General features: G+C 34.1%; 4 protein-coding genes across 11 annotated transcripts; 1 reads left to right on the top strand and 3 right to left on the bottom strand.

The window, feature by feature from the left end:
* Positions 1-4,723: 4,723 nt before the first annotated feature.
* On the bottom strand, positions 4,724-6,215 carry LOC108839764 (phosphoglycerate mutase-like protein 4). Of its 2 annotated transcripts, none has more exons than XM_018612541.2 (7): positions 6,110-6,215; positions 5,945-6,026; positions 5,821-5,871; positions 5,596-5,706; positions 5,320-5,451; positions 5,171-5,246; positions 4,724-5,090 (listed from the first exon to the last, which is right to left on the bottom strand). In XM_018612541.2, exons 1-7 carry the CDS (start codon positions 6,121-6,123, stop codon positions 4,867-4,869), a joined length of 690 nt encoding a protein of 229 aa, XP_018468043.1. In that variant the 5' UTR covers positions 6,124-6,215; the 3' UTR covers positions 4,724-4,866. The 2 variants fall into 2 exon arrangements, with proteins under 2 accessions (XP_018468043.1, XP_018468044.1); XM_018612542.2 differs by having other exon boundaries at positions 5,945-6,023; positions 6,110-6,211.
* Positions 6,216-6,508: 293 nt separating this feature from the next.
* Positions 6,509-7,879, top strand: LOC108841311 (LOB domain-containing protein 28). Of its 3 annotated transcripts, none has more exons than XM_056992677.1 (3): positions 6,509-6,671; positions 6,799-6,832; positions 7,071-7,879. In XM_056992677.1, the coding sequence occupies exon 3, from the start codon at positions 7,071-7,073 to the stop codon at positions 7,743-7,745; it is 675 nt and encodes a 224-aa protein (XP_056848657.1). In that variant the 5' UTR covers positions 6,509-6,671; positions 6,799-6,832; the 3' UTR covers positions 7,746-7,879. The 3 variants fall into 3 exon arrangements, with proteins under 3 accessions (XP_056848657.1, XP_056848653.1, XP_018469585.1); XM_056992673.1 differs by having other exon boundaries at positions 6,795-6,832; XM_018614083.2 differs by lacking the exon at positions 6,799-6,832 and having other exon boundaries at positions 7,071-7,878.
* A 3,085-nt stretch (positions 7,880-10,964) lies between these two features.
* LOC108822339 (uncharacterized) lies at positions 10,965-14,333 on the bottom strand. 5 transcript variants are annotated; one of them, XM_057001247.1, is made up of 13 exons: positions 14,182-14,333; positions 14,047-14,112; positions 13,932-13,988; positions 13,778-13,861; positions 13,072-13,704; positions 12,537-12,968; positions 12,382-12,443; positions 12,203-12,302; positions 12,037-12,116; positions 11,671-11,916; positions 11,512-11,570; positions 11,285-11,372; positions 10,965-11,197 (listed from the first exon to the last, which is right to left on the bottom strand). In XM_057001247.1, exons 1-11 carry the CDS (start codon positions 14,239-14,241, stop codon positions 11,531-11,533), a joined length of 1,860 nt encoding a protein of 619 aa, XP_056857227.1. In that variant the 5' UTR covers positions 14,242-14,333; the 3' UTR covers positions 10,965-11,197; positions 11,285-11,372; positions 11,512-11,530. The 5 variants fall into 5 exon arrangements, with proteins under 5 accessions (XP_056857227.1, XP_018450905.1, XP_018450889.1 ...); XM_018595403.2 differs by having other exon boundaries at positions 11,281-11,366; XM_018595387.2 differs by having other exon boundaries at positions 11,285-11,366.
* Positions 14,334-16,231: 1,898 nt separating this feature from the next.
* On the bottom strand, positions 16,232-18,354 carry LOC108840113 (GDSL esterase/lipase At3g50400). Its single transcript, XM_018612938.2, has 5 exons — positions 18,076-18,354; positions 17,862-17,992; positions 17,403-17,648; positions 17,066-17,324; positions 16,232-16,669 (listed from the first exon to the last, which is right to left on the bottom strand). Exons 1-5 carry the CDS (start codon positions 18,335-18,337, stop codon positions 16,446-16,448), a joined length of 1,122 nt encoding a protein of 373 aa, XP_018468440.2. The 5' UTR covers positions 18,338-18,354; the 3' UTR covers positions 16,232-16,445.
* Between the last annotated feature and the right edge of the window lie 3,899 nt (positions 18,355-22,253).

The following is a 22,253-nucleotide window of genomic DNA, read 5'->3' as shown; positions in this document are numbered from 1 at the left end:
TCCAAACAACCAACCTAGATCTAGCAACATCACATAACATAAACGAATATACATAGATGATAGATGATACTAACGAAAGGACTGGCGTCCTGAAGGCTTAGTAGCCCTGAGACAAGTTCACAATTGGATTCCCATCTTAGCTTTACTCAACGTCACAAATCCAAATCTAAGAATGGAAGAAGAAAACGACCATACAAACACAAATCTGCACTTTCACACTCAATAGAAGACGTGAAAAGGGTTTATAAATCAGATTTGTCACACCCAGTGAAAAAAAATTAAGAGGATGAAGAAAGTCAAGATCCAAAAATATGTATAGACTTTTACTCTATATAGTTTTGTGCATCCTCCTTAAAAGATGGGATGATAGTCGATATTCCATAAAAATTCTGAAGTCAACTATGTATGCATGGTGCAGGAAAACTACATATAAAGTGATATAGCATAGATTATGTTTTGTGGCATGGTTTAGACTGAAAGTTCATGAAATTCCCTTTCGGGATACGATCTTATTCACATGCTTTAAATAGCCAAGTTGGTTACAGAATATCAGGAGAATATACTGATACAAAATCTAAACTATACAAGATTTTATATTAACAGAATATCTACATTCTATCACCTTCCCTCAGTCACATTGTCGGGGGAGCAGACAGTGAGACTGGTTCTGAATTCGTTGAAGAGTGAAGAAGGAAGGCCTTTTGTAAATATGTCAGCATATTGGAGAGAAGAAGGCACATGAAGAACTCGGACCTGTCCCATTTTCACCTTTTCCCTAACAAAGTGAATATCAATCTCAATGTGTTTAGTACGTTGATGCTTGACCAGATTTTGAGACAGATACACCGAGCTGATGTTGTCACAGTATACCAAAGCAGCTTTAGTGATAGGGCAGCCAAGGTCGAGTAACAGATTTCTTATCCAGCAGAGTTCAGCGACCGTATTAGCAACCCCTTTGTACTCCGCTTCTGCACTTGATCGAGAGACACTTGGTTGCCGTTTGGCTGACCAAGATACGAGATTGGAACCGAGGTAGAGGCAGTAACCGGAAGTAGAACGGCGAGTGTCAGGACAGCCTCCCCAATCAGCATCAGAGTAAGCGACGAGATCAGTAATGTTGCTCTTCCGTAGCTGTTGTCCAAGTGATTTCGTGCCTTGTAAGTAGCGGATGATGCGTTTAAGAGCATTAAGGTGAGGAACACGAGGGGCATGCATGTACAAGCATATTTGATGAACCGCATATGATATATCAGGACGAGTAAACGTTAGATACTGTAAAGCTCCTGCGAGCCGCCGATATTGTGTTGCATCTGGGATGAGATCACCATCTTCTAGTGACAACTTTGATTGCAAGTCAACCGGAGTGGAGCAGGGTTTGCAGTCGATCATGCCAGCACGCTTTATGATATCTTCTGTATAAGCTTTTTGACTGAGGAATATGCCACCATTTATGAACTCAGCCTTTACTCCCAAGAAATGATGTAGTTTCCCTGAATCTGACATGGGAAACTCAGTTTGAAGTTTTGTGATGATCGACTGGAGAAAGGTAGTGTCCGATGCCGTCAAGATTATGTCATCGACATATAAGAGAAGATATGCCTTGCGCAAGCCGTTGTTGTATATGAACAGGGACGCGTCTGAGTTGCTGCATCTGAAACCCATAGATGTGACAAAATTAGCAAACCGAGAATTCCAGGCTCTAGGAGCTTGTTTTAAACCATATAGAGCCTTGCGTAGTTTGCAAACATGATTAGGATACTGAGAGTTGACAAATCCAGGAGGTTGATTCATGTAAATGGTTTCGTCTAACTTGCCATGAAGAAAGACATTTTTGACGTCAAGCTAATGAATCGGCCAATCTCTAGCAAGGCTGACATCAAGAACGGCTCGGATAGTAGCTGGTTTCACGACCGGTGCAAACGTGTCTGTGTAGTCAATACCCTCCTCTTGTGACTTTCCATTAGCAACGAGTCGTGCCCTGTGTCGCTTAGGCTTGCCTTCTGCATCAAGCTTATGCTTATACAACCACAAACAAGTAATGACATTAGCGTTAGAAGGCCTTGGAACAAGATCCCAAGTCTTAGCCTTATCAAAAGCATCAATTTCTACAGTCATTGCAGGTGTCCAATTAGGATCTTGTAAAGCTTTTAAGTGACTAGTGGGCAAGGGTGAAACAGAAGAAAGAAGAGTAAACTGTTTATTTGATTTCAAGACACCTGATTTACTGCGAGTTTGCATAGAGTGACGTTGAGGCTGGTCAGGCCGAGTCACATTTGCATTTACAGGTGCCGAAACAGAGGAAGCTGAAGTCGAAGGTGGAAATGTGTTTGGCAAAGAAGCTGCTGCAGCAGGTGCCGCATGAGGAGATGAACCTTCCAGAATTGATTTGAACATGGGGGAAGGTTCGCTATCGGCTCCAAGAAATTGATAAGTTGCAGCAGAGCCTTTTAGAGAAGCTGCAGGGAAGATAGATTCATCAAAATAAAATGCCTAGAGATTATGATCTTTCTCGTTTTAAGATCCAAACACCGATAACCCTTATGATTTGTAGGATAGCCAAGAAAAAGACATGGTGTGGATCTTGGAGCAAGTTTATGAAGATGAGAATGATTTAAATTTGGAAAACAAAGACACCCAAATACCTTTAGATGATCATAGGTAGGGGGTTTGTGAAAGAGAAGAGTAAAAGGAATTTGGCTCTTTATAGCGACAGACGGAAGAATGTTCAGGATGTGCACAGCGACATGTAAGGCTTCGACCCAATACGTAGGCGCCATGTGAGCCTGAAAGAGTAGGGATCGGATGGCATTGTTGATGGTTCTGATCATCCTCTCTGCTTTTCCATTTTGCTGAGATGTATGAGGACATGAGAACCTTAATGTGATCCCTTTATCTCCACAGAAGTCATGAAAGTGATGGTTGTCATATTCGCCGCCGTTATCGCACTACACATCCTGAATTCTAGTGTGAAAATGGTTTTCTACATAGTTAGAGAAGTGTTTGAACTTAGAGAAAACCTCACTCTTCCGCCTGAGAGGATACACCCATAAAAAGTGAGTGTGATCATCAAAAAACAAAACATAATATCGGATGTTAGTAGGAGAAATGATTGGAGAAGTCCAGACATCCGAATGTATTAACTCAAAAGGTTTTGAAGCATAAGAATTTGAATCCCTGAAAGGTAACTTTATTTGTTTGCCCAATTGACAAGCCTTGCAAGAAGAAGCAAGTTTGTCTTTATTACAAGAGATATAATTTGAAAAAGCCAAAGAACGCAAAGAAGAATTATTAATGTGCGCAAGTCTTTTGTGCCACAGGTCCGGTGATCTTTACTCTCTCCCATCATCTCATCACAACACCATCATAGTTGTGATCCTCTAGATCCAATATGACTGGGATATGATTTTTGATGTTAGTAACTCCAAAGGCCCTGTCAACGTGTGCAGGAGGTGCAGCCATGATTACGAAGCAGAGAAAAAAAAATAGTAATACGAGAAAACATGAAGAGAAGGTAAGAAGAAAGAAAGAAGAAAGACGTGAAGAGAAAATTGGTTCAGGAACGATTAAGCTCTGATACCATGAAAGTTCATGAAATTCCCTTTCAGGATACGATCTTATTCACATGCTTTAAATAGCCAAGTTGGTTACAGAATATCAGGAGAATATACTGATACAAAATCTAAACTATACAAAATTTTATATTAACAGAATATCTACATTCTATCATAGACAATGATAAAATATGTCCATCCTTTAACTCTCTTCTTCCACGTACGTTTCTGCTCAGCTCTTACATTTTCTTCGTCTATTATTTTTTCATTAGCATTCTTTCTTACATTTTCTTCGTCTATATTTTTTTTTCATTAGCATTCTTTTTTCAGCAACAAAAATACTTTCAGTAGTTTCATAATCTTGAAATGTTTTCGCCAATACAACCAGTTTCAGTCCAGTACATAACAGTAGCCCTCATTTGAGCTACAACATCGATTTTCTTGAACGTGATAGTACCATTACACATAATATATATGTAAAATTTAAGACAACGAGAAATCATTGGCTAAAATCTAGTGAATAATTGCATTGGTCGCAATTTGTATTTTACAACTATATAAATATCAAATAAGAACCATAAATTCGAGAACTTGAAGTCCTAATGACGGTAATCATGGAGCTTAACAAAAATAACACCTCTCTACCTTGTTTACTTATTTATGAGGCAAATGGTAGTAGTGATGCCAAAATTAAAAGATCTCTGGGGCCAATGATCACAGTGATTTAATCGAAGGATAAGTACTGTTTAGTTTAGAGTTCAGTCAAGTTAATTAACACTTCATTGTTCAATGTTTATATCCTCAAAAGCAGTGATACTTGGAACACCACGATTTGGTCCCCCCTTCAGAACTTAATTGTCGTATATAATATTGATTATCTTCAGTATTCAATGTCACATACATATTACTTTGTAGAACTATTTAATCTTCAACTGTATTTCTCTGTTGCAGAAAGAAAAATACTTGCAGCTGATTAGTAGGATGATATTTGTTATTGCAATATCTTTAATTTGTCTAACTGATCTGTTCACTGCCAACAAATCAGCTAACCATCTAATATTTTGCTAAGCATCTTTTTCTATATTAGTTAGTGGCCAGAAGTCCAAATCGATTGAAAACTAAAATGATTTCTTAACTAGAAAATGATGATATATTTTATGCATCACGTTCAATTTATAGCAGTTACTTTATTAATCCTCCCAATTACAGGCTAAATCGGGATAGCCTCAAAGTTATGAGGTCAAATTGCAAAAGAAGAAAGTAACAGAGTCAAATTTAAATTACAGAAAACCTCAGTGGAAAGAGTCACTGAATCTTAACCAGAGGTTCTGTCACCACCAAAACCGGATTGCAAGAAACCGGTTTGGTCCAAATGAGACACATCTCCCCAAACTTGGATTGTCCATTTGTCTCCGTCGAATAAACGGAACACATTGACCGATGTGTTGAGAATCTTTTCAACTTTTCGTGCACTTGGACGACCTCTCTCGTAGAGAGATCGAATGACACCTCCATGAGTCACTACCACCACTCTTTCACCTTCATCATCACCACAAGTAAGCTCAAAGAACGTGCGTTTGTTTGAGTATTAATATGATCAAGTGAGAAAGAAAAGAAACCTTGATGTTTGTCGCCGATTCTCTGTAATGCAGATGTACATCTGTCGTAGAGTTTGTCAAGACTTTCTCCTCCACCCTAAATGAGCAAACTTGTTAGCATGTGCTCATCCATATATTAAGCTTCTTGGTTATTAGTATTATTATCTTACTGGAATGTCAACGTCTGTGCGGTTAGATGAGAAGGCCTTGTAAGCTTCAGGGCGAAGTTTGGAAGCTTCTTGGTACACAAGACCTTGCATATCTCCTAAATGTCTCTCCCGCAAATCAGGATCAGTAAGTACCTTACATAACAACATTACACACATCTTAAATCTCCATACGAAGTCCTAAGGATCATATACTTAACAAGCAAAACAAAAAAAGGAGCATAAAGGTGGAAACTTTAGGAGCAGATTCATCAAAAAGGAAGTGAGGTTAACTTATACCTCAACCTTGCCGCATTTAGCTGCAATGATCTGAGCAGTCTCAAAGGCTCTCTTCAAGTCAGAAGAGTAAACATAAGATACCTTAGGCTCCTTTGATAACCGCTCAGCAACCTTAAAAAAGTTTCAAAAAGGCATCATTCATCATTCATCATTCATCATTACATCAACAATCAAAAAGACAAAAAAAAAAAATCTTTAAAGTGAAAAGACATTAAACACAAATACTTTTTCTGCTTGTTGTCTTCCTGCATCGTTTAGTTCAACATCCAAATGACCCTGTAATAACAAAACAACTCAATTCAACCATGATTCTTACAGCATCTCCAATCAAGATTTCATCACATAGTACCTGGATCTTTCTCTCGGCATTCCAAGATGTTTCTCCATGACGTACAACAACGATCTCAGCGTAACCCTCTTTAACGGAACTGCTATAAAACCCAGTTAATAGAACGATCAGATCATCGGCTTACTTACACACATTGTTCGAATATGAGAACGAGAAGAAGCATACTCTTCTTCCGCCATTGGAGATCGCTCAGAATCGGTCTACGGCTTTGGATTGAATCCGGCGTCGGACTTAATGGCTCCGGAGACAAATATGACCCGTCACTTTAGCCCATTGGATATTCATTAATGGGCCTACACTTTCAGCCCATTTACATTTTGACAATTAATGGATTCGTGATTCATTTTAGCTTCTCGAATAATGAGTTAACCAAGCAAGATTTACTATATTCTTTTTTTTTTGTGACAAGCAAGATTTACTATATTCAAATTGCAAATTTACCTTTTAGATAACTATGCATCCAATTTTAGCTATTTAATAATAATTCACCGACCTACTCTTGTAATTATCTTGTAACTTTTGATGCCTCTTATGCTAATAATATACTACTAATCTTATCGTGTGTAACATTAACAAATCAAATTTATGTTTTTTCAAATATATTGTGAACTAGACTTCGACTAGTACAAAACAGAAGTTTCGTGCCAACGATTCTGACTTAAGTCAAAGAGTTACAGTTAATCAACTTTTTGTGGTTCTCAGAGATTATATAACACCATTGCTTCAGGTATGGCTAAAATCTATTTTAATTGATTTTTAATTTTTTCCTTTTCTTGTGAAAATATCGATTTAATTCATATGCACATACGTTCACATTGAAACACCATTCTCTGTCTAATTCTCTGTCTAGCTAGGTAGGTGATCGGTTGACCAAAAAAAAAAAGCTAGGTAGGTGATCAATTTGCTTTTATTCATCTTTTTTTTTGTTTGATAAAGGTTTTGTTTGATCCAAAAAAAGGAGAAAGGTTTTGTTTTTCATCAACATATAATACGTTTGAGCTGATAACCCACCCCGTCTCCAAATTCTTATGGTTAATTAATCTCATTAGTATTTTGATTTTTTTTTAATTCACCGTTGTTAGTAATCTTTATTTTTATATATACATATATATTTCACATGGAAAAGATGACAACACCATGCGCTGCATGCAAGTACCTAAGGAGAAAGTGCACACAAGCCTGCGTGTTTGCGCCTTACTTCCCTCCTAACAAACAGGAAGATTACACAGCGATCCACAAGGTATTCGGAGCAAGCCAAGTGGCTAAAATTCTCAACGACCTTCACCCAAGCCAGAGACAAGACGCCGTGACCTCTCTCGTTTACGAGGCACAAACTCTTCTCCTTGACCCGGTCCATGGCTGTTCTCTTCAGATTTGCAACCTCCAACGTCAGCTTAAAGACCTTCAGGACCAAGTTCAAATCGCCAGGAACGATCTGGCCTCTTACAATAATATCGTCCCATCGCTTGACCTTCAGGACCAAGTTCAAATCGCCAGGAACGATCTGGCCCCTTACAATAATATCGTCCCACCGCTTGACCTTCAGGACCAAGTTCAAATCGCCAGGAACGATCTGGCCCCTTACAATAATATCGTCCCACCGCTTGACCTACCTCCTCCGATTACGTATCAGCAAAACATTCACAACCCTATGTTGATGCCTGTTGTATCTAATTATGGTGGTCAGTTAACCTCTCAACAGTTAAATGAAGAGGCTCATCGGGTTGAATCTGAAAAAAGCGCTCAAGTGAAGCAAATGCAGCAAAACGCAGCACAGTCAAAGAGAGATGACTGTCCATGACCAAAGATAGCCTCAAAGATATCATGTAAATAGTTTTGATTATTTTTAAAAATTGTTAATAGACACTTCATGGTTCTGGACAACTGTGGTCTCTCTAATATTCTAATAGAAGATGGGTTTTTTTGTGTGTGCATGTGTAATCATTTTGGTAGTAATCTGTTGGTTCACAGGCATAAGATATTAATCATAAGTGAGTTAATAGCGATATCTATATTTACAGGTGAGATTCGTTAGACACGGCGTTGCAGTTTTACTGGTGGCGTGCGATTAGATCTTCCAAAATGTACTTTGCTAGGTTTAAATTAAGTCAAGGTCTAAAACGTTTCAGTAGATGATTTTATATGTTCATAAGCATGTTCACACATCGTGTATAAAGCCAACCTTCAGTTTTGGGATTACAAATCTCAACTTCTTGTTGTTTTACTTTCAACAACTCAGAAAAATTACAAACATTACGTTTTATTCGCAAATCCAAAACGCTTACCTATTACAGTAATCTTGTCTATTGAGTCTCCAGCACGGAACGCAAGAAAATGTCTAGTAATTCACTTCAATCAGACTTATTCTTTGGGTTCACCCCTAGAGTGAACCTAGAGGTGAAATCACTCATTTCACAATTGATATCTTTTAAAAAAGAAAAAAAAATATTATCAAGTTATATTATATTTTTAAAATAAAAAATGTTATAAATAAATAAAAATTGTAATATATGCAAAAAAAAATTAAAATTTTTTTAACTCTATCATCAAAACACCCTAAACTCTAAACTAAAAACATTAAACACTAAATCTTAAAAATACCAAATTCTTAATCCTAAAAAGAGTTTAGGGATTAAGATTAAGGGTTTAATATTTTTAAGATTTATTGTTTTAGTGTTTAGTGTTTTTGATTTAAAATTTAGGATTATCCAAGTGTTTATGATTTATCCAAGGGTTTAGGGTTTAGAGTTTAGGATTTAGGGTTTAGTATTTCGATGATGGCATTAAAATATCTTATTTTCTTTTGCATATACTAGAGTTTAGAGTTTAAGATTATCCAAGGGTTTAGCATATACCCAAGGGTTTATGGTATACTCAAGGATTTAGGGTATAGTTTTTTTGATGATGTTAAAAATATTTTTTTTAAATCATTTTTTGTAACTACTATTATTTTTATTTCATTTATTTTAAAAACATAATATAAGTTGACAATATTTTGTTTCTTTCTTTAAAAGATATCAATTGTGAAATGAGTGATTCATATTGGTTGGGTAAATCTCTTCATTCTAGGGATGAACCCAAGAATAACTCTTTCAATAAACTACATATTATCGTGAATATCTTCTATCGTTATAAGTTGTTTTTCATATATGTTGATTTTTTTGTCATCTTATAGTAAGCGGTAATATTTACTATAATCAATGACGTAATATTCTGAAGATCCGCGAGTTGAAGGAGCTCAAAGGAGACCTCAATAACAAAAATCTACAAATATGGAATCTTAACAAAAATAATTATACAATATGGAAAAATAATGAACTCGGCTCACAAATTACCATATGTTATAAATATACATATATACCAGACACACGTTAATTAAATTCGTCTTCTTCGCTTAGTGTGTCTTTACCCCTTTCGTATTCATTTGCTTCGGAACAGAGAAAGTTTTTCATACTAACACCGTCTAATCAGGTTGGTTAATCTTATTACTTATTGTTTACACCATACATTTTAATTGTTTTTAATAATACAACTGGCGTTGCTAGAACATTTAGGGTTTTCAAGATCTAGAGGTTTCGGATTCTTTAAGTTTGGTTGATTGCTAATAGAAATTTTCTATTTGTATCCGAAATTACTAACTGTTGTTAGCTATACACAACTAAGATTTAAAATACAAGCATAAATCACAAACCGTTGGTGGCAAAAAAATTATTCTTCTTCTCATATATAAAGTATAAACCATGTATACTTTATCCGCTTGTAATGGTGCACGGTGTTTAGTTTTTTTTTTTTTGCGAACTTGCATGGTGTTTAGTTGATTTAAAGATACTATATATAAGTAGAATTTATTTCAAAAAACATCTTCTATATTTTGATTTATTTATAATAACATGTGTCTGTATTATTAGCAGATGGAACTCTGCGCGACGAGGGCAAAATGCAGACAAGAGTGTGTGCTAACACCCTACTTGCCGGCGAACAAACCTGAGAAGTACGCTTGCTTGATGAAGGTGTTTGGCAAGAAAAAATTAGTTAGATATCTCAATGAGATTGATCCTAGCCAGAGGCAAGCTTGCGTGGACTCGCTAATTTTCGAGGCAGAAGCACGTATCAGGGACCCAGTTTATGGCACCGTTGGTATAATTCACCGCCTCCAGCGTCGTCTTCAACACCTTCAGCTCAGTTTGAAAATCGCTCGATGGGAACTGGCCAAGCTAAAACATGAACAAAACCATCGGCATCTAGTTATAAGATCACGTCTTTGAGTGCTTCTAAGTACTGCTTTCATTTTAGTATAATGGATTTGAATTCCTAGAGCAATTGTTTTGAATTGGAAGATTGTCTTTTTTTTTTATGTGGTAATCTCAATATTATTATTTTATGGTTTACCGCGGATATTAATTACTATTCAGAATTCACATACATTTTCTTACGTTTTCGTTTCCCGTTTTACCGTTCTATTTAGAGTTCTCCGTTTGGATTCTGTTTGAATTTACGAAAATAGAGTTTGAAAGAATATAGAGCTTGGGTTAGTTGATTCATGGATGATACAGATTGTTGGAAATAATATTGTAGTGGAATATGCTTCTGGTGGAGACCTTTATGAGCGGATTTGTAACGCTGGATTGTTTAGAAATCAACTTCTACTACTACTACTCTTTAACTATGCATTTTGAATTTTCGATCCCTGAGGACTTGCACCTCTCATCTTATTTCGAGGATGTTCGTGGCTGATCCTGCTGATGAGAGATCCAATTGTGGCAAAGCCTTGACACTATACTGCAGATCATCTCAGAGGCTACCATTCCAGCTGTTCGTCACCCAACATTGGAGTTCTCTTCTCTTGCTTCTCTTCCATCCTTATTTTGGATAGTTTGTTGTTTTACTCTACAGACTTTATCATTATTAAACTTTATAGTGAAATTGACATTGTTATTGGATGATTTACAAATTACGAAGTTTAAGGTGATTGAAGAAGCTAGTCATATGGCTATTATGCTAACTAAGCTTTTCTAAGCTGTTAAGAGAAAAAAGCTAGCTCTGGAGTGAGTGAGCGTATACATACCTCACACTTCACTCTGCATTTATTTATATAAATAAGAGAGCTTCAAAACAATTGTGATTCTTAATTTTCCACATTGCTTACTGTATTTGCCTGGGGAAGTTTCAAACTAGCTTGACAAAAGTATCCTATTATATACCTCTCAGATTTAGATTGTGGAGGTAAGAAAACAATGTTCTCTGATCGTCTATCTGCAGAAACGTAACTCATGTTAGCTTCACTTGCGTCAGAACCCCCCAAAAAAATCGACTAGACATGAGAATCTCGAACTTACATACCATTCTACATGTGAGCCAATTAGTTTGAAACTTGATCTGGAAAGCTCTTTGAGTCTGATCCTTCTGTCTAATAGAATCTGAGCTGAGAGTAAGAAACACCAAATTAAGAAGTTAAATAATACTTCTCTATCAGTAAAATCACAATTGCATATGAGTCCTATGAAATGAGGATATGCATAATGAAGATTTACATATATAACGATGCTTCAGGTATGCAACTGATTTACCTTTGGGTCCAGATAATATTTACTCGTGAAGTAGACAGAGCTCTTGAAATCTTGACAAACTGCCTCAAAACATTTAAAAAAAAAATATTAAGCAGGTGACTGATTATGTACATAGGATGATGGGTTTATTAGACACATGACAGACTTGAGACTACTAACCGTCGTAGAAGAGCTTCTGGGTTGTATGGAAATAGCTTCTTCTGATGTAGCCTCACAACTGAGTTTTGTAAAGAAAGCAAACAATCTTTGGCATTTTCGAAAGCCTGGGAATGTTGTTTCCGGTTTTGTTCAACCTCAGGAGTCTCAGGCAGAAGTCTCCTTCTCTTCGAAGATGAATCATTTAAATTTTCTTCAAATGGGAATTCCACAAACAGGGTCCACGAGTCAGACACTGTGCGCAAGCATCTACCAGGAAATTATAATGGGGGGGAGTGTTAAACAGGAATCAGACAATGAGAAGAAGATCATGCCCAGTCTTGATACTCGGGATGGAGCGGTAAATTACTTAAGAGAAAAGGGATTAACCTCAGCAGGTACTCTGCACAGCTAGCCCCGATGTCTTTAGATATAAGGTAGTCAAGAAGGACTTGATGGTCATAATGCAGCTGTCAATAGAAATCAAAGGCGTGGGGACATTAACAAGTGAAACCATAGTTGAACAAAAGAAAAACAAACATTACGTGAAAATTACCTCTGAAAGAAATATACAGAAGAGGATCACAGGATTGAAAAATGTTGATAAACGGACATAAATCTCCTTATCTTGAGGCAAACCCCTATCCCCCTTAAGCCTATACGGTACAAAACGCACATAAGAGAGCTCACAGAAATTTTGTTAACTCAAAAAAGACAGTGGTTCACCCTACTTACCGTTCCTCTCCAGCCAACGGCACAGACAGCAATTGCAGGAGAACTTTAAATAATAAGTCATCCTACAGTTATAGCAAGAAGAGATTTATTAGAACTCTACTGTATGTTCTAAAACCTCAATTACATATGGCAGATGCAGAAGTATAAACTGAAACCTCATGCATGAATAGCTGGACGAATGATGTAGAGAAGCCAACACTCTTCTTGCTATAAGTTCCGTGATCTAAAAACGTATTACCTGGAACCTGTTGTTCAATCCATTTAAACATCCCTTCCATCCCTTTCTTTCTACAGTCAAACTCACAGTCCTTGTCGGTATGTCGACTTGAATAAAGCAGAGTGAGGGAGCACCGTAGTAACAGAAACACAGATAGTCTTTGCAAGTGATTAGAATGCGTCTCATTGACATCCCTATCAGACAAACTCACAAAAAATGGAGATCCTTCCAAACAGTTATCTTGGACGGGTTTATTCCTAGTTAGAGTGTGGTGGAGAAAGCCTTGATAATGGTGTTGCAAATATTGCAGCCATGAAAGAAGAACGGTACATCTTATATTCGACTGATAGGTAAGCCTGATCATCAACACCTACAAAAAGGGAGAGATAGCAGCGTAAGATGAACTTATTAGAGATATATCGGAAAAGAAGTATTTTGAACTTGTAATTTCAAAAACAGAATAAATAAGGTACCAGCAACTTGTGCACTAGGTATGTTGACATGCAAGAGCCACTTTGACTATCTAACTTTGGCTGGCACCAGCGGAGGAGATCCGGAACAAGCTCGATGCTTTTTTGGAGTAGCGAATGCGTAGGTCCAAAAGCATCAGAATCTTCTGCAAAGCGAACCTGCTGAACCACGGTTGAGAGAAACTGAACAAAGTTCCCAAGAAACACAGTTCCATCCTCATTGTTTCCAATGCTTCCTTGGGAATTTCTTTCGCTACCACCATGAGGATTAGAGAAATGAGTGTCCATGCGGGACCAAGGGATCTTCGCAAGTGTAGAGTCGAGAGATTCCAAGTATACATCAATAAGTTCCTCCTTTTCTTCTTGGCTCAAGCGCTTCAGTATATTACGAAGAACTCTAAAGATACCAGACAGGGTGCAGCAATTAGCCTTTTTCATCTCGCCTTTAAGAACATCAGAAGCAATATTTGAACCCTCGAATCCATTTGGAGAAGCTGCTAAGTGGAAACAGTCAAAAACCAAGCGAATGAAATCATCCCATTGACGTACGGATTCAAGCAGAGAGTGAGATACTTGGACAAGAATGTTGCCAGCCAAATGCTGAACATGCACATTCTTCACACCTAACAAACCAACCTGCAAAGAAAACACCAACGTCAAGCTAAGGACATGAAACAGAAACATATCCATCTTCAACTGAGGAACTTACAAGATCGACGACAAGTCTTTCTAAGCGTAGATGATCCATGGATTCTGGAGAAGCAGAAGCAGAAGGAGTTTCCTCTCCTTGATCCTGTTGAACGAAGCTAATCAAATATAGCTGCAGCAAGCAAGGAATCAAGAGGAAGGGTCGAACTACTAACCGAATCAGAATCAAGGCCGCCAGTTTCACTAATCCAAGATTGAATATCTCTCGACACCTGGAACTAGGAGAGTCAGACTTTTTAGAATCCACAATTGATTTAACAAAAGATGTACCTGCGATAGTGAAAGAAGCACATCTTTCTCCATTGCCTCCGCCGTCGTCAAATTGTCTTCTCCTTCCTACAACGGTTCAGACTGTTAGGATTATATGTGAAACTAGCGGAGACGAAGAGTTAATAGAGTACTTACAGCCAGGTGGCAGCGACCGATCAACAGATGAAGGCGAGATACCATCTCTCCCCAAGCCATTTTCTCCGCCTCACTCTTTTCTCCTCACCGGATTCAAAACCCTTTCACTGACATAGCGACGCTTTTTTTTTTTTTTTTTTGTTAGGAGGTGATTGGTTTGACTATGGCTATGAAAATTTAGCCGTAATAGTTTAGCTGTAGATAAGTTTGTTTGTTGTAGTTGTAAAATTGTTGCTGTAGATTTTTTTGCAAAGATTTTTGTTGTTAGATATTTCAAAATAAAATATGTGATGTATATATAAAATAATTATTTTTATCAAATAAAATGATTTTTATAAATTATCAAAGTTTACTGTTATTTAAAATATGATATAGAAATAATATTTTATGTTATTTAAAATATTTCAAAAGTTTTGAAAACACGTAGAACTAAAGTAAAATATTTATAAATATTTTTATTATGATTATCTAATTTATTTGATATCATAAATAGCTTTTATCATTTTAAAGTTTCTACAACCTCTAAAACAAGGATGTAGGTTTTTTGCCTAAAAATCATAAGAAAAATTTTTGCTTTAGATTTTTTGCTGTAACTTTAAAAATAAATCTAAAGTATGATTGGTAAAAGTTAATAGTAATTTGTTGTAGGCTTGGACTAACAAAAATAAAGCTACAACATGATTGGTAAAGTTTAGTGCTTTAAAAATAAATAAAACTAAAGTAAGAAGATAAAGCTGAACCAATCACCTACGTTGTTATAAACGTTTTGAAGCGCTATTACTAAAACGCAGTGTTTAAGGCCTAACTCTTAAAACGCAGCCATTTTGTCGCGTTTCAATTGCCGCACTAAAACGGGTCGTCCAACTTTTGGTTGAAAAATGTAAAGAAGAATACAGAAGGAAAAAAAAAAAGAAGTTATGGTTTTTCCCTTAGCAGTGTCTTAGGATCATGTTCAGACATGGCAACGCTAAAACTAGGTGATGAAGTGTTCCATTCTCTTGCCGTGAAGACAGGATTCCACCATACGGTGTGTTGGTGTGTGGTGGAGCGCTATTAAACATGTATGGTGAGACCGGTAAATACAATGATGCAGAATTAGCATCCTCTTGTTTCAAAACCAGATATGAAATATTGCAAGTTTGGTACTCGATGCCAGGAGCTTATAGGCAGCGTGAAATGATATATAGCTTCTTTGAACAAATCCTACAAATACGTTGCAGTAACATACTTATATCTATTAGTAGTCTGCAGCCAGAGCGGATCATCTCAGCAAAGGTAACCAAATGAGGAGAAGAGGCATCAAAGCAGCCCGAAATTTTTAGCAATTATTGGAATACTCTACTTTTTAGTTAACTATGTGGAAAATAATTTCTTCTTATTTTCTCTAAACATTGTTAAAGGAAAATAAAACATACGTACAATTTTATTTTAACTAGAACAAAAGTAAACACATTTACTCCATTTTATTTTCTATCTGTTTACTCTACATTTCACAGTCACAGTCTAAGAGTATAATTGTATAGCATGTTTAGAGTAATAAAGTAGAGTACACATTTTTCAGCTCAGTTACTCTATTTTCCACCAATCAAGTGAAAATTGTTTTCGGTTTATTTACTCCAATAAATAATGAATGTAAAGTAAAATTTATCTCTCCCTTAAATAAAAGAAAAACTTTACTTTCAGTTTCACATTTTTATTTCCCCTATTTTGTATATTCTTTTAAATATCAAAGTTAAAAATAATTAATATATTTAAGTATACAAATCTGATTCGAATATACTTGGATACCCGAAATATTTTGAAAAATCCTAAAAATATTTATTCATTTTATGATAATATTTTCTTATTGAAAAAATGATAATATGTTTTTGTTCTACTACTTCAACTGTTTTGTTTCAGTGCAGGCACCTCTAAAATAATGTGCTGTTCATATAATATTTTAAAATAATAATTATTCTATTCAAATTTATGATTGTGATCAAATAATTTTTAAAACAGTAAATTAACCCATGCATATTATACTAGTTATATCACTAAACCAAGAACCAAATCATCAATTGGTTGCACTGCATTTGAACATACACGAAATTAAACCACATGAATTGAACTACAGTCTAGAATGGCTACACTTTAGAAACAGCAAAACGTAAACGAAAACGACTATATCATGTTTTTAGGGGTAACATGACCAAAGAAACAAGGAATGAATCTCACAATCTCAGAACAGAATTACATTTTTTCATAGTAAACAAAAAAAGAGATTATTAAAGGTCACGAAGGTGGTAGAGATTAAAGGGAGTAACGTATTTTGAGTCACCGTTGAGTAATTTGTCAGCGATGATGAGATTAGCAGCTTCGCTAGGATGGTACGGGTCCCAAAACACATGCTTTGACCGGTCCGCACAAAGGCTCGAGGTTGGTCCACATGGCAATATCCCTGCCAATCTCCCATCCGTCCCACAGCACGCCTCACTTGATGTCGTAAACCCTATTATCATTTTTCACAATAATCAATAAAATTTAGAGACCACTATTTTAAAATTAATTAAAGAAAATGTTTCTAGTATTTACACAGTAAAAAAGTAACATCGTCAAAACTCAACCTAATAATAAAGCCAAAAATCACGATAAATATCCCTACTAAAAGTAATATTTTGAATCCATGATATATAAATTACCAAAAGGTTATTACTTCTTTTCAAAACCACGCTGAAGATAATATCAGATATCTAAAATTTACAATTTGATAGAAAACCACAAGATAGAAAAATACGACGATAACGTGAATTGCAAAAATGGTAAATACTATTTTTGGAGTAAAAGAACCGAAACATGTTCACTCGCTGTTTTTAAAAACCCATGGGCCACTAATATAGATCCTTACCGTATTCTTTGTAGTTGACAATAAGGTCCATAACAAGATCATAGACGTTCGCATACACGAAGTGTGCGTCTTTTAGACTATCTTTCAATTCCACCATCAAGAGATCTTTGAGACGAGCATTGTACTGAAGAGCCAACTTGTTTGCCAAATCAACACACTGTTTATCCTTTAGCTGATTGATTGATTTCTGGTACGGTATACATCCGACTGGAGCTACATTCCCCACCACAAATTTACGAGCGTCCAATGCATATAATCTCTAACATTGTATCCCCAAAACATATTCTATTAGCACCAATAACGATTTAAAGTACTTTTTATTATCTATCTAACATACCTTGAGTTGATCACGAAGATGGCTAATCATGTCCTCAACAAAAGCTTCAGGAGTTTGTGTTAATCTCGCTTGAGCCGCAACAAAAGGGACTAAATAGTTGTTGAGAAAATCGTTTGAGCCAATTACTATGGAGAATAAAGATTTCTTTATGTAATCTCTGGCCTTATCTTCACCCAAAAGCTTATCAAATTGCTTCCTTGTAATACTAAAGTAATCAACTTGTATATCCATTCCTAACCGATTAACCTACACAATCGTAATTTTACAGTTAGGTATATACAAAAATACTGCATGTCTATGTACACAGTCAAGCAAATAATTTGAGTTGAAAAACATTTTTAAACACATATTTATAAAATTAATCTAACAAGTTTTAACTTGAATTTTTCCTGCCAATCAAACGGTCATCACACGTAAGATACAATAAAAATATGTGTGCATGAAGGCTAAAAGACTTACAAATACACTTCCAGTAGCATTGAGAATTCCACCACCACCTGATGCGTAATTCACACCATTTAATAATGTTTCACCCTTTGCATTTGGTGCTAGATATGGAACTGCATAATTTGGTTGCCCTAGCTTTTCTCCTATATAGACAAAACATAGTTAAAGCAAAAGTATTATCACAATCATCACAAAAAAGAGAATGATTTATATTTTCTGAAATTACCAACGATGTCAGCTATGGTCCGGCCGTTAGTAAACCGGCCGGTTGGATTCCCACGGGATGGTTTGAAATCGATGCCATTAGGAGGACTATTGGCTCTAGACAACGTTTGCAAGTAATTGTTGTTCCCTGCGTCCACTAACGAATCGCCGAAAACGAATGATGCGGCCAAGGCGTTTTGATCTCCTGCGCTAGCTACTCTTCTTGATCCAAAGAAGATCAATATCAAGAAAGGGACAAAGAATATAGCTTTGATCATTGTCATCAAATGGTTTCCTTGTGTGTTTTGCTGTTCTTTGACGAATAAGAGTTTATATAGATATATTTTGATTGGTTAAGAAGGTAGGAGAAGCAACCTTATGTGTTCGTTTCAGAACTGGGTTGTTTAACAAACAAAAAGGTTCTTTCGTGGTCAACATGTTACAGTTTTTTAAATATCATTATAAACACACACAGAAAGTTAGGACAACAATATTTATGGTGGGTTTTGGTTTAGAAAGTTTGAAAATCATACACCTTTGTTTTGGTATCTACTTGAGCTCTATTACATCATCATGCTTCTATATTATCACGAATTAAATTATTAATTTTAAAATTTGAGTTGGGAAAATAATAGAGAAAATACTAAAAGTCACGTATTGCTTTTTAGGAAATCATAAGTTGGGGCTATTTATTAGGGAAAATTATCTTTTTAAACCAAAAAAATGATAACTATGTCCTATTAAACTAATCTCATATACTTTATGTCTCACAAGATATGAGTCCGTTGCGATGCAACGGATTTTGTTTGGTGTTTTAGTTTAATATGAAAACATAAAATAATAAATATTATTATAGCTTTATGATTTTTTGCATACATTGTGTGAGATTTATTTTATAATTAAAAAATCCGTTTTCACACATAAATTCAAGTTAATATTTATATTTTATAATTATGATGCATAGATAAATGTTTTAAACTTTGTATTTAGGATTAAATAATATACTATACATAACGTTTTAACTCAACACAACTCAAAATAAGAAATTGAATGAAAAGTAAAAAAAAAAAAGTTAAATACACCAATCGAGTCAATGACAACATTATACACATTCTTATGTACTAACTTAATGCTTTATTAAACTAACTTAATGCTTTATTAAAACTAACTTAATGCTTTATTAAATAAGTTTTTAAAAGTTTATTATGCTAGGATATTTTAAAAATGAAACATTTTTATTTTATATATGTACTTTTTATTTACAATTAAAATAATTGAAAAATATTAAATACTCTTTTACATTTTTGTTTTAAATTTTTGAAAAGGAAAATCTGTCATATATAACCTATTATAGTTATCTTCTCTTTAGAATTTCAGAAAAAAAATTGTTATCAATATATATCTTTATCATAAATTTTCATCAATTTTATAATTCTCACTATATATGTTTAATCATATTAATTAGCAACTTTGAAGAACCAAACTCAATATAATCTTTTTACAATTATATCTTCATTAGGATTTTAGAAAAGGAAATTAGTATTAAATAAACTATCTTCAGATCTTTTTTGTTTATGATATTTTAAAAAGTAAAATTCCACAAATTTTACTACGAAAATAATTTTTAAATTTTACCTTTTACTATTAAACTTTAAAGTATTTTTTTATAAAAATCGTTTTTATATCTTATATATTAGTATATATTTTTATCATTATATATTCAACACATGTCACAATATTAAAAGGAAAATTACTATCAAATATTATTTTGCAAATATCTTTTGTCTAGGATTTAAAAAATGGAAAATTATTTTTTTTAGAAAAGTTGTTTTTAATATCTTATATATTTTTTATTTATTTTTAATCATTATATTTTTTAACAAATGTCACAATATTAAAAGAAATTTTGCAATTATCTTTTGTTTAGGATTTTAAAAAGGAAAATTACTATAATAATATTTATAATTATATTTTTTTAAACATCTTTTTGTTATTATTTTATTATATATATATTTTTAAGTTATAAGATATTAACACATGTCATAATCTTAAATATAAAACTTCCAAGTGTCATGATCATGTTAATTAGTAACTTTAAAAAACCAAGCTATATAGTTTATATAATAAGATTAGACTAATTATTTTAAAATGGCAATAATAACCTTAAAATTTTAATTTTAAATTCGTAATTACAATTAATAAATCAAAATTTAATTTGAAATTTGTAACTATGATTAATAATCCATTGTAATGTATTTATATAAATTTAATATTATAATTTTTGAAAACTGAATATTTCCAAATATATTGAATGTTTTAATTTTAAATTTGTAATTACAATTAATACATCATTATAATGTATATATATATATTTAATATTATAATAAAATATATTATTATAATGTATTCTACTAATAATATATGGAAACCGAATATTTCCAAATATATTTAATGTTTTAATTTGAAATTCATAATTACAATTATTATAATGTATATATATATAATATTATAATAAAATATAGTATTATAAAATATTATACTAATAATATATGGAAACTGAATATTTCCAAATATATTCATATAATATATTTATATATAATTAATATGATGATAAAATATATATTATAATATATTATATTTTAATTTGAAATTCATAATTACAATTAATAATCATTATGTATTTATATATATTTAATATTATAATAAAATATATTATTGTAATGTATTATATTTAACATTTTAATAAATTTTTAATTTTTAATTTGAAAAATCGATTTTAATATATGGAAATTAAAAATTTCCAAATATTTTCTTCCTATATTTTTGGAATTAATTATCTTTATTCGTAGAATTTGTATTCTACTATATGTTGAATACAATTAACATGTTTGAAATTGATTTCTACAGGCTTTAGATTTACAGTAATGTGTAGATTTCGATTTCTACAGATTTTAAATTTATATTAATGTGTAGATTCTGATTTCTACAGATTTGAAAGCGATATGTTAAATGCCGAATGTGTATTCTACATATTTTTAGATTATTATTATTTACGTAAATAACATATTATAAACATAGTAGATTCAATGAAAATGTGGATTTTGTTTCTACTTCGTAGAATGCCAATTCTATTTTCTGTAGAGTAAAATATGAAGTTATGATTTAAATATTTCTAAAACTGGAAAATACCACTAAATTGGTATAGATATTTCATCGGTAGTTACAGTTTTGAATTTTTTTTATTTGTAAAACTATTTATTTGATTTATTTTTTAAAATATTAAAATGCATTAAAGACAAAAATGATACAATATATAAATTATCATAATAGGACTTAGTTATCATTTTTTGGACTTAAGAAAACAATTTTCCCCTTATTATTTTTCTGATAAATTACGTGAACTAGTTTTTGGTTTCAATTACCAATGGAATCAAAACCGAGGATACTAAAAAAATGATAAATTGTAAAATGTACAATTTTATGTTGTTACCGGAGATCAAATCCGGGTCACCCGCGTGACAGGCAAAAATACTTACTACTATACTTTAACAACTTTGACGGTAGAGAAATGCAAATTATCATTCATCAAAGCTTTATCAGTTGTTGTCCTAATAATATCATAAATTCTTATTGCCTTCTATGTATTATGCAATACAAAGTTAAAAAAACTGTGCATCTCGGAAGTGTTATCTATGAATACGAAGTATGTAAAGATGTCGAACCCCTGGTTGACTGTCTCTCTCATTTCCCCTCTGAACCCAACAGCTCCGGCCGGCGATCTCAGCCGTCCTCCTTCCCTTTCCCGACCCCCCTGACCCCGCCGTCTTCCCACCCCTCTCTTCTGCTCGCTCTATCCCCATCAAAAAGCCTCCCGCCGTAACTCTTCTCTTCCCCCTGTAGCAAACCCTACTACTGTTCAAAATTCGTCTCTCCCCTTTACTACTCTAGATCTGAGTTCTGCCTCTCCTATGGAGATGCAAAATACTACCCCCTCCCTCCCTATTTCCTCTACTGCCCAGTTGCTGGTCTCTTACTCCTCTAACCCTCCCTGCAATCCAATCTCTAGATTTACTCTACCTGGCCTTCCTCCCTCTGTTCCTATTCCCCCTAAACTCCGGTATACTACATCTTCCCACAAACCCCCTCCCCTCACCTTTTCCATTCCACCAATCCCCCTCTGTAGCTATTCCTAAGACCACC

This window comes from Raphanus sativus, chromosome 2 (genome assembly GCF_000801105.2).
Source record: "Raphanus sativus cultivar WK10039 chromosome 2, ASM80110v3, whole genome shotgun sequence".
In the NCBI taxonomy this organism is placed as follows: Eukaryota; Viridiplantae; Streptophyta; class Magnoliopsida; order Brassicales; family Brassicaceae; genus Raphanus; species Raphanus sativus.
The sequence above is the reverse complement of the archived record's forward strand: the minus strand, read 5'-3'. Positions and strand labels throughout refer to the sequence as shown.